The sequence below is a fragment of the Sorex fumeus genome, unplaced genomic scaffold (genome assembly GCF_029834395.1).
Source record: "Sorex fumeus unplaced genomic scaffold, SorFum_2.1 ptg000061l, whole genome shotgun sequence".
NCBI lineage: Eukaryota > Metazoa > Chordata > Mammalia > Eulipotyphla > Soricidae > Sorex > Sorex fumeus.
This window is the reverse complement of record NW_026606118.1, coordinates 8,286,128-8,302,651: the sequence shown is the minus strand read 5'-3', so window position 1 is coordinate 8,302,651 and position 16,524 is coordinate 8,286,128. Positions and strand designations below refer to the sequence as shown.

The 16,524-nt window shown below is 43.0% G+C and overlaps 1 protein-coding gene across 1 annotated transcript in view; it reads right to left on the bottom strand.

Moving 5' to 3' along the window:
* The window catches only part of NOX3 (NADPH oxidase 3), a 70,249-nt gene that overhangs the window by 44,486 nt on the left and 9,239 nt on the right, over positions 1-16,524 (bottom strand). The window contains exons 5-7 of the mRNA XM_056126385.1: positions 11,239-11,384; positions 8,217-8,398; positions 4,329-4,458 (exon numbers count right to left, since the gene is read on the bottom strand). Coding sequence (XP_055982360.1) covers positions 4,329-4,458; positions 8,217-8,398; positions 11,239-11,384 — 458 coding nt within the window. The remainder of the gene's footprint in view (positions 1-4,328; positions 4,459-8,216; positions 8,399-11,238; positions 11,385-16,524) is intronic.

Genomic DNA, 16,524 nt, shown 5'->3' with positions numbered 1-16,524 from the left:
TTCCTCCTTGAGACTGAAACATGATGTCTTTGATTTTATTTTATGTGCATGTTTATGAATGGCCTCTTTTTCTAAACAATAAGGTTTCCAGGCACAGAAGGCACAGTTGTTTTGTAAAATTTCTTTTTTAGGGGAGGGAGTTCACACCCAGCAGTGCTTAGGGCTTACTCCTGGCTCTGTGCTCAGGGATCACTCGTGGTGGATTCATGAAAGCTGGGCTGGTCATGTGCAAGTCAGACCCCCAGCCTGCTGTACTACCACTCCGACCCCAAGAGACACACTTCTGAGTCCGCCTCGTGTCTAATACCAAGCCTGTAAGAGCCTCTTAGAAAGAGTTTGCTGCGTTACCGCTCAGTGTAAGGTCTCCCTTCGGTCACGGTCACGGTTCTCCCGTTGTTCATCGATTTGTTCGAGCGGGCCCAGTAACGTCTCCGTCATGAGACTTGTTGTTACTGTGTTTGGCATATTGAATATGTCACGGGTAGCTTGCCAGGCTCTGCTGTGCGGGCGAGATCCTCTCGGTAGCTTGCCAGGCTCTCCGAGAGGGGCGGAGGAATGGAACTCGGTTTGGCCATGTTGGCCACTTGTAAGGCAAACGCCCTACCACTGTGCTATCGCTCTAGTCTCAGCTTTATTATGATTAACATTGATAAAAAAAAATGAAATAAAGTGCTGATTTTTGGGTTGTTGCTATTTTTGTTTTTGTGGTTTTGGAGCATATCTGACCCCTCAGGGATTACTCCTGGCACTGTGCTCACTGCTGGGGGTCCTTGGGGGGGTCATAAGATGTGCTGGGGTTGGAACCGGGGTCAGCCACATGCAAGGCAAGTAAGTTCTTTAGCTCCGGGGCTATTTCTCCGACCCAGTTAACTGCTGATTTGACTAAGGAAGATCAAGCATCCTTTGACTGGGGACTGCAGTGGGCAGTTTAGGGTTTTGGAGTTTTGCTTTACATTTTTATTTATTTAGGTTTTTTTTGGGGGGGGGTGGAGAGGTGGAAGTAGATCAAGCTGATTCAGATGGTTCAGTGAACATTAGGAGGCTGAAGGTTATTGGTAAGCTCATCCAAGTTAGAGACAAAATCTGCTATTCTGGGAATGGCGTAGGGAGACAGAGGCTGATGACAGGAAGTCAGGCTAGAAGCTGACCCTTAACCTAGAAGCCGACCCTGTCATGTTCAGGGGTAACTCCTGGCTCTGTGGTCAGTACTCATTCTTGGTTGTGCTTAGGAGGCCTTAGGGGATGTTGGGGATCGAATTCAGGTCCATCTAGTGCAAGGCAAGTACCCTACTCACTGTACCATCACACTGGCCCTTGCTTTACATTTTTTTAGCAGTATTTTTTTTAACACCTTTTTGTCTTGTTTTGTTTTGGGGCCACCCCTGGTGGTGCTCAGAGCTTACTCCTGGCTCTGGGTTCAGGAACGACTCCTGGTGGCTCAGAGAACCAAATGGGATGCCAGGGATCAAACCCAGGTCAACCTTGGGCAAGGAGGCCTCTGGGCTCTATGGGTAGGCCTCATACACTAGTTGCTTTGTGCTCTGGCCCCTTTATCAGCATTTTTGTTGCTGTGTGAGGCACTAGGGATCCCAGCTACTGGTGCTCAGGGGATGCACTGGCATTATCAGCTGTGATGGGGACATGCCACGGCCTCACCCACACAAAGGCATGTGCACTGCCACGGAGCCACACCCTAACCCAGCAGTACCCCATGGGCCAGCGGAGACACACCTGGTGCTTTTTCAGACATCATGCCACTATGTACTTACGATAGTACAGTGGAAATATGATATTTCTCTGCCCCCAAATGAAACCCACGTTAGTGTGACTCATCGATTGTGCTATTCCGGTGACTGTGGTGTGCCCACTCCCGGTGCCTTTGAACAGTGCGATGTACAGGAGGTGCAGTACACAGTTCTCTCCATGTCAACACCGGAGTAGTGCACAGGGCAATGAAGGGGAAGTGATAAATCCTCTCTCGCTCAAAACACCACGGAACTGCACCCAGCGAGAAGAGGCAAGGAAGGGGAGATGGAGTCCTGCAGAGACCGGGTGAGTTAGGTGCAGCGAAGCACAAGAACTCTTCCTGTCCTTGGGATGCCTTTTGGATTCAGTGTCTCTGAGACATCACAGAGAATATTGTACAGTTCAGCCAAGCGGTAATTGCGCGGCCCACACACAAGCTGAATCAGGATCCATTAAAAATAATGGGAAAGCCTGCCAACATGAGTTTGGGTGTGCAAGGAGGGGTAGCCGGGGAGGGCGAGCAGAAAGATGGGTAAGTTCCCCCCTTTTAATGATAATTAATGCCCACATCCATTGTTGGGCGCAGGCTCTGGTCTGTATGCATGAAGTGTGGGAGGGTATTGATTTTTTTATGGAGACGCTGTAGCTGAGAATTTTAGAGCGGCATTCATGTTCCTCATTGCTATGCAGGCTGGGTCGGAGCAACTGATAGTAGCGTGTAAGACAGAGACAATCTATACCGGCCATTAAAAGAACCACAATCTAATGGCTCAGCTATCCCCCTTCTCTCCATTTTAAACCTCCCTCCTAGCACTTTCCACTCTTAAAATCCGGTGCTTAATTGAATATATTGGAAGATTTTTGAGGAAAAAACAAACAAACAAACAAACAAAAAACCACCAACCATTTATTCTTTATATGCTGATGACTTAATTTCCCTAAACCCCACTGCGTGCATGCTATCATTCCATTTTTTTTTTAATGATGTAGATTCAGGGCACTTTGTTTCCTCCTAGTTTTTCGTCCACTGGCTTTATTTATTTCCTTTCAAACATCACTGAGCAACCCAAGGTCTGTTGTATCAGATCCCTGGGCAGGTCCTTCTGCCACTGATGGTAACGGTGGCAGTGTACCAGGAAATCTTGTTTTGGCGATCTCGTGGATATTATCCCCCACTCTAATTAATTAAATCTCCTTTGGGTGAACATTGTCATTATTTCAGGGACGGGAGTTTAATGAGAAGAGGCGGAATATGCATTTCCACACTCCCATTGTTTGCACCACCCCCCCCCCCCCCAAGTTGTAGAGAGAAAAGAAGGCTTATGAAAAGGGCAGGATTCTCAGGCAACCGTGCTTAAGGTTCACAGGAGATGCGAGGCTATTAATCCTCAGGACGGAGGAGGCAGTAAAGCAGAGGACAGGTTGCTGGGCATGCCGGGAACCGAGGGTGGGAGCCAAATGGCCTTCTCACTCCCCCCCGAGGCATTCTGGTGCTTGCAGAGCGCTGGGTACCCAGCCCACCAGACTGCCACATCCAAATGGCAGTGGAAGCACACATTTCACCACGGACAGAGTGCTTTTGGCAGTAAACCTCTCCTAAAATGATCCATAACTCGATTTCTCCATTAGCACACTTAATAAAGAGACAGCTTCTGCCTAGTGCTGACATGGGCTGCTCTAAGCACAGAAAAGCTCGAGTTAGTCTAACTTTAGAGACGCCAAATTTTTTTTTCAAGTTCCTGGATTCATTCATTTAATTTCTTTTAATTTTATAAATTTGTTTTCTACCTTTTTTAAAAATTGGGTTGTATAGCCTATTTGCTTTTGCTTTTTTTTAAAAAAAATTTTTTAAATATTTGTTTTTGATTTGCTCTAGCGGGCCCAGTAACGTCTCCATTGGAGACGTTGTTGTTACTGTGTCTGGCATATCGAATACGTCACGGGGAGCTTGCCAGGCTCTGCCGTGCAGGCGAGATACTCTTGGTAGCTTGCCGGGCTCTCCGAGAGGGGCGAAGGAATCGAACTCGGGTCGGCCATGTTGGCCGCTTGTAAGGGGAACGCCCTACCCGCTGTGCTATCGCTCCAGCCCGATATGCTATGTTAGGGTTACTGTAGTGTTCAAGGTTATGGTCTTGATGTAGAAAGCTACTACTGCACACTATTGCCACAAAAATCTCACAAACCTATGTCACCTCAAGTTCCTGTGTCATCTGTGGTTTGACTTCTCCTTCCCTGTACCCCCATTATTTTTTGATTGAAATCTGTGATTTTTTTGTTTGAGGAGTTTTCTTGAAGGTGGGACACATCTGGCAGTGCTCAGGGGTTACTCCTGGCTCTGCACTCAGGAATCACTCCTGCTAGTGCTCAGGGGACCATATGGGATGTCAAAGATTGAACCTTGCCATCGGTAGGGCTATAAGGCAAGTGCCCTACCCACTGTACTATCTCTCCTGCCTGACAGCTTCGCTTTGGTGCATACTTGCATACTGTTACTTCCTTTTGACAACCCCTACCCACGTGTTCCAGACCCCTCACCAATGTCCCTGTGTTACTTCTAGTCAATCTAATGGGTTTATTCTTACCGAGGGTTCCTTGCCAGCAAACTGAGGCAGGGGACACGGGCTGGCTTCTTGCCACTCAGTATAGCGTTCTCGACAGCGGGTAACGTTGTGTAGTAAGAGACTCTCTGCTGTTTGGCCTCGAACAATCCGACTGGCCATGTAAAGAATAAAAACAAAGGCAAGCTCCTTATTTTAAGGCAGTTCTGTGCAGTCTCAGGATACCACTGAAAAACAACATCCTAATGCAGGTTTCTAAAAGAACATTTGCACTGCCTGGAAATGCCGGCTGTCATTCATTCTCTGCGTATCTTTGAAAACAGGCATTTCAGAAGCTCTGAGGCACTTTGAAGATCCCCAGGAAAGACAAGGCCCTGTCTGGTAGGCTGTGTTAAATGGAAAGTGTCTCTATTAGAGAATTCATAATGAAGAGAAATGGTTTGAACACATCCTTCTGTAGACTGTTGAATTTAATTAGGCTCCCTCTCATCCTGATTGCTGATTTGGACTAATTGGCTAACTTTGTACTCTTTGGGTCTGGGGCAGCTTTTTCTAACTTTTGCCCTTCTTGATTTGTTTCTGAGCACCGAGAAGTTCTCAAGTGAACAAGTAAGAAGTACCCTAAATAATCATGGTGCCCTGCCTAGTGACCACTGCCTGTATATAGTTAGTGTTTGAACAGGGTTTGAGTGCTAAGACACTTGATTAGTTGGATACTGAAGAAAGGTCCACAGGACCAAGAGTCTTGATATGCTGCTGTGATGCTTGCCACACTGGCTTCTGACATGCTCCTGGGCTTATCCATTGCTACCCAGGCAGAGCTGCTCTGTTCCTGGGAACTCCCGAAGAAATTACATGGGCTTAGTTTAGAGACAAGCTCCCTGTGGTGTATTCGCTATGCCAAAAACAGTAACAACAAGTCTTACAATGGAGATGTTACTGGTGCCCACTTGAGCAAATCGATGAACAAGGAGAGGACAGTGGTACAGTGCTACAGTGCTAGTTTACAGAAAGGTGTTGCTCATAATCGGACTTGCTTTTGCATCTCATAGACTCAGGTTCTTCGAGTCTATCCACAGAATAGCAGGTTCCGTGGGGACTGTGGTGCACCAAGTGTCCTGGAAAATAGCATAAGAATTGACACTTGGGCTTTTGTCCCCAGGTGTCAGAGAAATGGGTCCAACTTGACTGCTGCCTTTTGAGCTAGGTGAACAGAACAATTTGGGAATGTTCCACAAGTAAGCCAGGAAGCTAGAGAAGAGGCTACAGGAGGCAAAGAATAGATGGGAGCCAGGAACAAAGAATCTGTCCACTTTTACACCTTCATTCTCTGGCTGCAGTAACACTCTCTTTCCTGTGAAGGAAGCCTCCGAGCATTCAACAAAGACAGTATCTTTTTAAAAATTAAAAAAAAAATTTATGTCTTCATCTATGCCATCCCATAATAGGAAGATTAGTGGGTTTTAACACATTCCAATAATCCTACTTTACTTGGCATTTTGTATAGAATTTGCAAATTACTTTTTGCTGTAAACAGTAGCTGTAGAATACTTCAAGCTGAGAAGATTAAATGAGGCTCTTATCCCAAAATAAGCCTTTCAACTAAGTTAGAATGACTAACAAATTTCATCTTGGGAAATGTTATTTAGATACGAAAAAACATCTCCAAGAACCCCTGCCTGTTGGAATCCTCTGGGGCTCCTACAAGGCTCCATCCACGATGCAAACAATGGAGGCAGATGCGGGGGAAGGAAGGCTAATCTAGACATGGCAGCAATGAAGACCCTCCCTATTCGCTACAAAGGGTCACACCTCAGACTGGGAGTGGAGAATACAGAGAAAGGAACTGAGCGATTCCGATGGGAGCACTGTGAGACTACACAGATACTCCGTCCATTTCCACCCCCACCTCCCATACCCAAAGTCAGCCCAAGAGATGAGAGATCACACATTTGAAGAACCCCTTGCGGATTTAGAATTACTCTTAGTATTGTTGCTATTGTTACATTATTTTGGTTTGGAGGCCACACCCAGCGGTGCTCTGGGTTTACTCCTGGCTCTGTGCTCAGGGATCACTCTTGGCAGCACTCGGGAGATCATATATGATGCCAAGGATTGAACCCGGTCAGCCACATGCAAGGCAAGCACCCTACTGACTGTATTGTTATCTCTCCAGCCTCCTGTTGACTTCTAGAAGATGGTTTCAGGAGTAATTTTCTTTCTGAAAAACAGGCAGTAGAGTTAAAGGAGTTTCAGAACCTCTACTTGAAGCACTTTTTTATTAGTAAGTCATTTGAATCCAAGCATTTATGCAAGGATGCTGTTTATATGTTTCAGACAACATTTTACCTAAGACTAAATTTTCTGGGGAAAAGTGAACACAGCCTACCTGGGTTAGATCCCTGACATCTCATATTTACCCCCTGAGCACTGCTAGGAGTGATGTCTGAGCACAGAGCCAGGAGTAAGCCAGGAGTTCCCCAAAAGCCAAAATATAAAAAGTTTTCCTTTGTATTTTTATTTTTAATTAGAAAGACTAAACTGTTTTCTCACTTTCAGATTTTATAATAATATGTAGTATTCTTGTACAGTAAATTATACAAATAAATTTCAGGAGTTTGGACATTAAAGCATTTGGAGTTTTCCTTCCTTCCTTCCTTCCTTCCTTCCTTCCTTCCTTCCTTCCTTCCTTCCTTTTTCTTTTACAGTTACTTAAAAGTTCCCTTTTATATAAAATGAAATTGCAGGAATTTGCTATGGCTTTATAGACTTGTCATATGGCTTTACAGTTTGAGGAGTACACCTTTGTATATCTATGCTATAAGTCTCACTGTATCTTCCAGTCCAATCCAGCAAAGCTTGGGGTTTGGGGACTGGAAGACCCTATCATGGGTTCATCCTGGAATTCTGACACAGTCACTTTAATCTCTGAACACCTGTCTCCTTCTTAGCAAATTGATGAACAGTTTGATTTGCTGGGGTTGTTAGGGTCAAAATGATCACATATGTGAGTGTGCTTTGAAAATAGTGAAATGGGCAAAAATAAAAGGCATCAAGTAATGAGACAAACTAACTTATCGGCTTGGTACAAAGCTTGCAACATGGCATAAACTAGCTTATAGATATTCAGTGGTGGCTTGGTGACAGATTATCTAGAAAATTCAACAACTGGATCACATTCTATTTAAGGGGCTGTCTCGAAGTGCAGTTCTAGGTCTCAATGAAGAGAGGAAGAGTATCAGACAGATGCTGAATGACAAAATAGACTTTTATGGATTGCGGCAGTGTATAAGCACCCTAGAAGTCAGATGAGGAAATGGAGAAAAAGAAAATTAATTAAAGGTATGCACGGGCCTCTCTGCTGAGTGACCAGTGTTGGATCTTGAGCCATGATTAGACTGACATGTCCCACTCTCTCCCTTGCTCTGCTCTGGGTTCCCTAGGAGGCATTTTGAACAAAAGGGAACCAGCATCTGGGCATCATAAAATCTATGTCCTGATTCATGGCACATAAATGGAGCAGCAAAAGTAGAGTTTAAGTGAAATATAGATTGTTGGTCTTCCAACATCTATCATGATTCCAGAATCTTATAGACATGCCAAGACTCTCCAACAGAACTCAGTAGAAAAAGTAAGTATAGTGTTCCATCACCTAGGTCAGTCATCACGTAGGGTCTGAAGCAGTGTTGGCTACAGCCAGTGGGCTCACCGCTGCCTTTTTCTGGTCCATTCTTTGGTCCCCGACTAAATAGCATCCAACTGGGATGTTGGCTGCAGCCAGTGGACACCCCCCTGCCTTCTATACATCCTCCCTGACTTAACAGCATCCAATTCTCCATCTGAAGAACATTCTAAGATTATTTTGAGGTTCACAGAGATTAGACGTTGAACTTGCAGCACCATCTAGCTTACCCGATTCCGTGGAGAGCCAAGCTGATAAAGAAGACGATGAAAACATGGTGTGTGTACCAGAAGAGCTCGTAGGAGGCCTGCCTGATGGCTTCAGTGGAGGAGGTCATGATCAGGACGAGAGCCAGAGTAATCACAAGGCCAGTAACACCCGCAATCGTTGTTAACAACTCAGTGGTTGTGTTCTAGAAGAATCGAACACATCAACATTGACATGTTTGTTCTGACTTCTCATTTCAGGGCCAGTACTCCGAGCAGGGAGCAACTCAAGATGTTCTCATCAGAATATATTAATATCAAGATGCTACAACTCAAGCAAGGTGGTTCTTTCCCTTACCCCAGCTGATGGTGGATGTTGGCTTTGTGCAAGTCTCATCAACTGCCATTTCATAGATGACAGTTTTTAAAAATTTTAAAATGACCCTAAATTTCAATTTTTTATGTCAAAACTCTGATGCTAAGTTGAACTGAAGAAAATAGATAAACATGCATGGGAAGAGAAAACATTTCAATGGAAACCTCAATTTCCAGTTTTTAATTTTAAAATAAAAATGGTGGATTCTCTCCATCCCTGACTTCACTGTATTTTAACATTAATAAACACTTTTTTTGGAGAGGTCCCTGGGGGTTATTCCTAATAAAGCAGCTGCACACTCTTGGTCCTCCAGAGGTTATATTTTTGCTCTTGCTTTTTAATTGGAAGGACCATGACTTGCATTTCTTTCAAACCACCTCATGAGGCTTGGAATAAGACTTTGTAAATCCTCAGTGATCAATAACAACGCAGCTATTCTTATCTGGTAGACACTGCCGAACAGCCCAGATTCTGACCTGTGAGTTCCAGGGACAGTTAAGTAGCCCTTTCGAACAGGAATCAAAAGCATTTTGTTTTTATGGTGAATTTCCCATACTCTCTTCAAGTCATTAGTATTCATGCATTGTGTTCCTATTGTGGAGCTCAATAAATTCAACTATATCTTTTGTCAGTAAAATCTCATTAATTTGGGCTGCTTTGAGATCTCGGGGTAATTTGGACAGGGACTTAGTTCTTCGTGTTTATTTCTTCTTCAGAGAGGAGACAGTGGGAATAAAATTGAAAAGGGTATGTCTAAGACATTTAAAATATTTTTTTTCAAGTGTACTGAGGCATTTTGGAAATCTATTTACAGCATATGATGTACTAATTCCAAATCATTCTTTGTTGCTTATTAAATCAAATCCCCACACTTGCTTTTCTTGCAACGTATTGATTGACTGGTTTGAGTTGCAATGTAGCCTCTAAAATAATCCCTCTGCATCTCTCCAGAAAGATTCTATAACGTGCACTTTGTCTTATTGATGCTCCTCTTTCTTCAAATACCCTGAGTTAGAGGGTTTCTGGAACTTAATTAGTGCTTGCCTCATATATTGCTTCTAAAATTGTAAAGTAACTCTATTGGGAGCAGTTTAATCATCTTGTTAAATTGTCTTAAAGTATAAGAAATACTTTCTTACTCTATGTCTCTTCAAAGTGTTGAGATTCATTCTTGATTGTATGTAATCAAGAAATTTCTAGAGATTTGGTGGGATTATTAATTCCAGTAAGTTCCTATATGATATTGTGACGTTCAACTGGGTGATCCCCAAAATAGTTCCACATGCATAGGGCACCTAGAGCTTGGTTGATAGCTGGGAAACATCTACTTCTAGTGGTATCATCTGCAAAACAGTTGCTTTATTTGACCAGTGGTCTGGTACTGAAACTCATTTTAATATAATCAAGAACATGGCATGGAAGAATATTCTTAAAAAGAGAATTTGATGGGGCTGGAGCAATAGCACAGTGGGTAGGGCGTTTGCCTTGCACGCGGCCGACCCGGGTTCAATTCCCAGCATCTCATATGGTCCCCTGAGCACTGTCAGGAGTTATTCTTGAGTGCATGAGCCAGGAGTAGCCCCTGTGCATTGACGGGTGTGACCCAAAAAAACAAACAAAAAAAAGAATTTGAATTTTGCTTCTTAAAATAAGTTGTATAGGTAAAGTGTTTACTTAAAGAGATGCCCAAGTGAGAATGGAAAGAGTTCCATTTCAGAATATGTTGCCTGAGAATTTTTCCTGGTCAATACAAATTATTTTTATTATTAGCATGCTGGATTGCATATTCCAGAATGTACATGTATAACCTATGGTTTAGACCAATCAGGAAAGAAGTCAGAAGAGGCATTAAGGAAAGAAAAGCTTGTAATTTTTGGGGCTCTGCCACCGTTCTGAGCCTATAGGTAATTAACACTAAGAATGTCACAACCCATGCTGGTCTCATTATGAAATTAATACTCTGGGCCAGTATCTGAGTTGGTAGACTAGTTACTCACATTGTGTGCCAAAATATGACGCAGAACAAGAGGTATGAAAAACAATTTGCAATTTGAAAATGAGCACATCCAATTTATCCAATAATCCCTGGATTTTGATGGCACATCACATTCTTCACGATTCTCTAACATCAGTGAAAAAGTTAGATCTATCACAAGCACCTTTCAAAATGAAAAATATTATGGTTTTAGCAAGTTTCTACTTTTCCTTTTCAGGTGAATTTATTATTTTCATTAATTATTAATTATATTATTATAATTATATTACATAATATATTAATATATTACATTAATCAAATAGTATTTTTTTCTTGGTCATATCTTAACATCTGTGGCAGAATAAAACCCACCTCTTTGTAAAAAGGAGAAATGAATGTTGCCATTTTGGCCCAAGTTCCTCTGGAATTTTCTCGAAAAGCATTCGAAGGGCCAGAGTGATAGTACAGCAAGTAGGGCATTTGCCTTGCATGAAGTCCACCCAGGTTCAACCCCCAGTACCTTATGTCATCGATCCCTGCAAGGAGTGGTTCCTGAGTGCAGAGATGGGATTAGTAGGCCCTGAGCATCAATGGATGTACCCCATAAGAGCAACAACACACATCTGAAACACTTTTTCTGACAAAAAGGATAGAAAAAGAAGGATTTTTCAGGTAGTAGCATACAGACAACTCACCGTATGGAAGGTCCGGATGGGGTTGAGGTAGGTCTCATTTGGGGTGTCTCCAAGTTTAGAAAGTACAGCCAGAAGTCCCCCTACTTCTGCCGACTGACTGGCATGGTAGCGTTCCAGGTTGTACAAATGTGCCACGATGTGGATGGCTGCAGGTGAGGAGACCCCGTGAGACATGAGCTGCCTGATCTCTCCTCATGGTCATTCAAAATTATTCACCCTCTGTGCTTGTGTGTCCTTATCCCTGTTCCCCAAGGAAGAGGGGGTTCCTGGTGTGGTGTCCCTAATGTCTTCAAGGCTGTAAATCCAGAGCTTCCACCAAGAGAGTCTGACTTACCAATAGGAATGCCATTTGAATCATTAATAAATCAATATTATATTAGGTAATGAAATTTTATAATTTCATTTATAATTTATAAATTTATAAAAGAATGTTTATACTGTATAAACATTCAATTATTAAACATAGTTTATAAACCATTTTACATAAGTTATAAACATAGGATCAATGTTGAAAGGAGAAAGGTTTGGGGCTGGGGAGATAGTACAGTGGGTAAGGCACTTGCCGTGCGTATAGCCAACCTGGGTTTTAACCCCAGCACCCCAGAAGTCCCCTAGCATCAATAGGAGTGATCCCTGAACACAGAATCAAAAGTAAGATCTAAACACATCCAGGTGTGATTCCCTCCCAATAAAGCCAAAATAATAATAACAATAACAAAATAGAAAAAAATGAGGAAGGGATTATGACCCTATAAGATAAATAGCTTCTTCCTGAAAAATCAGAAGGCATTATTGAAGAATAATTCCTTATGTCACACAAAGATATTTATGCCTATGATAAAGCTGTCTCTGTGTTTCTCATTCTTTATGAAAGGTATCAGGGAAGATATAGCTTTTTTTCCTCTTTTATATATATTTTTCTATTCTTCCTTTATGCACTTTAATGCATACTTATGCATATTTCTCAGGGGACCATATGGGAGTATTGGGGATCCAATTGGGTCAACCGTGTGCAAGTCAAGTGCCCTACCCACTGTACAATGTCTCTGGGTGCCAGTCTCTTTGGAAGAAGAAAGCTGAGTTTTCCAATTCTGGACATTCGTGATGTCTAAATTCCAAGAAAGGAGACCGCGCTCAAGACCATGCACCGTCTGGCCAAGGGTGCCAAAGCTGCAGCTGCTTTGATGTCTTGTGACATCTACAGGGAAGTGAGCAGTGACACAGCCTGATGACGAGGCAGGGATCCTGTTGGGAGACCAGTGGGTACCACCATTGGGATTAGATTCAAGTGTGAAATGAGAATTCATTACTCAGGGTAGAGATAATTTCCCAGTTGCTACCAGTTTTTTTTTGGGGGGGGGGGTGAGCAAGGGATGGGAGTGGGGGTTAATTTTATGGACCACTGTGAAAAGTAGTAGAAGTTGCAACCTTGTCCTTCAGCCTCTGTGAGTCGCATCCAACGCTGCAACCCTCTATGGTCATTCATTGTAGATGGTGGTGAGAAACGGGGGAAATGTCCCAGCAGAAACATCTGAGAAATGCCAGCTTCCATTTAACCTCTTGGTTAACCTCTCAACCCCCAAATCCTTCTGTCAGAACCATTTTCTTAGCTGCTCTGCCAAGTTCTACTCACGCTTTAAGACCCATCCAAACCCCATCTTGTGGCAAGCGTTCTTCAATTCCACAGGCACAAAGGTTGCCCTGATTAAAGCGTTTCCTGGACATTATGGTTATGGGAATTTCTTGATGGACATGTTTCCCAGTGGACCTGGCAATTTCAAAACTTGTTCACCTTGAGACTTCAATGCTGTCACAATGCTCTGTGCCAGCCTGTTCCTGACAATGATTAGCAATGAGAAGGCAAATAAAGAGAGTGAGGAAGTCAATCTGTAGAGTTTTTCCCTCTGAAGATACATATATTTGAATGCAGTTTTTTTAATAGTCTTTATGTCATAAATCAAGTCAGATATGGTTTTGGTGAGACTCAAGAAGTCAAGATGTAGTGTTTCTGAGGCTATGATGACAACTGTCACCTTATGGAAGAGCATACATGATGTCCCACTTTTCTTTCTCAGCTTTAGCTATCTTAACTTAGTCACTTAAGTCACTTAACTTCCCGTTAGTCGTCGATTTGCTCGAGCGGGCGCCAGTAACGTCTCCATTTGTCCCTGTCGCGTGCTAGTGTAGCCCAATGGCATCTCTTCGCTCCGGGAACATGGAGGGCCTCAAACCGATCGTTCATGATCTTGACAAAGAAGTCTGACCATCTGGTAGGTGGGCGGCCACGCGGTCTCTTGACATCCCGTGGAATCCAATCAGTAACAGCTCTAGTCCAACGGTCGTCTTTAAATCTCATTACGTGACCAGCCCATCTGATTTTCGATACCTTGGCATATGAGACAGCGTCCCTGATCCTTGATCGTTGACGGATGTCAGAACTCCGGATTCGTTCTCTCATTTGAGTGAAACGTGATATTCCAAGCATAGCTCTTTCTATTCTTCTTTGGGAGACCTGAATGGCGTTCTCATCTTGTTTGCGTAGGGCCCAGGTCTCTGAGGCAATCTACCATGGACAAAGTCTAAACCAGGAAGCCAATTTCCTTATTAATCCCAGGATCCTTAAAGCTCAAAGCTTTACTGTGTTTGCCAAGCACAGCCTTACCCAATAGACTCAGCTTAAAATGGGAAGTGTTTGACAAGTGAACACAAACATTGGTCGTTGTTTCTAATTGTAGCTTAGTACCAATAGTCCTAGACAGGAAGTACTACTCAGATCAGTTGTCTACCATATTCCCAGCACTGTTAAAATACTTTAGGCATGTTATCTTTATCCTCAGGAATAAATATTGTTAACGTTTTACATACCAATATTCAAAAAGTTAAGGGTCAATGGGAGTAACACTGAGGTAAGGTGAATAGAGCTGTGACCTGGTGGTTCTAGGGAAGGTGAGGGGGAAGGAATCTTAGGATGATGGTGGAGAGACCCTGTAACTCTGACGGTGGTTGTGGAGCAAGAGCACAGCACATATAACACACGTATCTCAATACCATTGCAAAATTAACAGCAATGCTTTTAAGAAGACAACTGGGAGAAACTCTGAAATAAGAGTGGAAAAAGAACGGGGGGCTTGCTCAAAGGACTGGAATGCATGTGGAGTCCAGGTTCAATCCTCAGCACCACATGGTCCCCTAAACATATGTCTGTGTGCTTTGAACCCCTCAAATAAGAGTGCACACAAGAAACTCCATCCATCAGAAATAAGAGCCCATCAAGAAATTCCCATAACTCCCCCCCCCAAACCCTGATGCAAACCTGGGGGGTGTCTCAACAAAGTCAATGGCAATGTCAAGGCAATAAGCTCCAAGAAGACTAGTTCATGAACTCAATGGATCGGATCGCTATTTATAGCGGTGAGCACAGCTACAAACAGAAAGAATAAATGAGGAAGCTCTCCATGTGCTTATGGAATGGGAAGGTAGAAAACAGCCGTCCTGGGTGTGCGGCAAAGAAAGAAAAGCAAGAAGGTCCATGTGTCTACGTCTGTACGTGTCTAAGGAATCATGAAAGTCACAGAAGGAAGAAACACATGTGGCAGAGATGGAGAGCAAAGGGGAAGTGAGGAGGATGGAATTGTGACGAGGGTGCATAAGAATTCTAATGTGCACCTTGCAGCAGGCTTGAACTCATTTGGTGACAAGAATGTACTGTCTTGTCAAAAAGTCAGCCTAGAGACTGTATGCAGGGCGCTGTATGCAGGAATGGGAGGATTTCCAAGAGACTAATATTTAAAAAGAATCCCTGGGGGGAAAAATAAAGTCAGGCAAGAAGTTCAGAGTCTGTAAGTGAGATGGGGAAGGCTGATGGGGACTAAAACCCTATTTACTTGTCTCTAGAACCCCCCTTTTTAATAGTTATAATTTTTTATTTTAATTTTTTAATTTTTATTAGTGAAAAACCATGAGGTACAGTTGTAGACTTACAAATGTTTGTGCTTGGGTTTCAATTATACAATGATCAAATACCCATCCCTCCACCAGTGCCCATTTCCCACCATCATGGATCCCAGTATCCCTCCCACCCCCCTTCCCCCATCCTACCCTGCCTCTGTGGCAGGGCATTCCCTTTTGTTCTCTCTCTCCTTTTGGGTTTTGCGGTTTGCAAAAGAGGCATTGAGTTCCAAACATGTTTGGTCTATAGTCTACTTTCAGCCTGGATAGATCAACAAGAACAAAACTCAGCAAGGAATCATTGGCTTTGAAAGAAGAAATAGAAGAAAAAGGGTTTATAGACCTATACAGGGCTTTACACCCCCCAAAAAAAGAATAGGACCCCATTTTTGACCTTTCAGTCATATTGCTTCTTGTGACTAATCAATACTTTTGATGCCGTGCTAGACTCTGGAGTTTGCCTTCCCTGCTGAATCTCTTTGCTTCACTGGGCTTCTCTCTGACTAGCTCAGTGGCATCCAAGTCTCATGTCTGATCCCAACCCCCAGAGTTCTTACAGCTGGTGTTCTAAGTATGTCTTTCTCATTCTCCCTTTTTCCTCCTTTCTCTGCTCTAAGCCTTCTCGGAGTTTCCCTCCCTGGCCTCATGCTGCTCTCATTTTACAAATACAGACACAGCTCCATGCCAAGAACAGTGATGGATGTGCCATTCCGTAATCCACAGAGGGTAGCAGGGAGGGAGCGAGAGGATCCTTCTGTGTCCTTCTACTCTCTTCTCCTGTGCAACGACTTGCTCATCACAATCTATTTCCTATTAGATTGATTTCCACATGAGAGTTTGACACGGTTAAACTAAATTTAAATACACTCATTGAATAAGCCAAGATATTGAACTATTTATTTATTCCTCCTGCCAGACTCCCGGCACAGAGCTGAAGAAACTCATAAAGCCATGGAAAACCCGAGACACTTTTCTAGTGGGAGTTCCTGAGGGAATAGGTGAAAATGATTCTTTCCAGTTCTTTTTTCATTTGTACTTTAAGATTCAAGGCTAAAATATGCCATTGCTTTGGGTGCCTTCCTCCCCCACCCCAACTTCCACAGGAAAAGATAAAAGGTAGAGTGTTTTATTTTATTTACCTCAGGACTTCTCAGAGGGGATGAAAAAAATCCTCTAAACAATGTCCATTTTCCTTGTTAAAAATTTTCATTTCTTCATAGATCTCATTTTAATTTTATTGTGATCTTGGCTTAACATGAAGAGTATTTGGGTTACCAAGTCTTAGGACTTGAGTGCTTTTTTGGGAAATATGGAGATTCTTTTTTTTAGATGCTATGT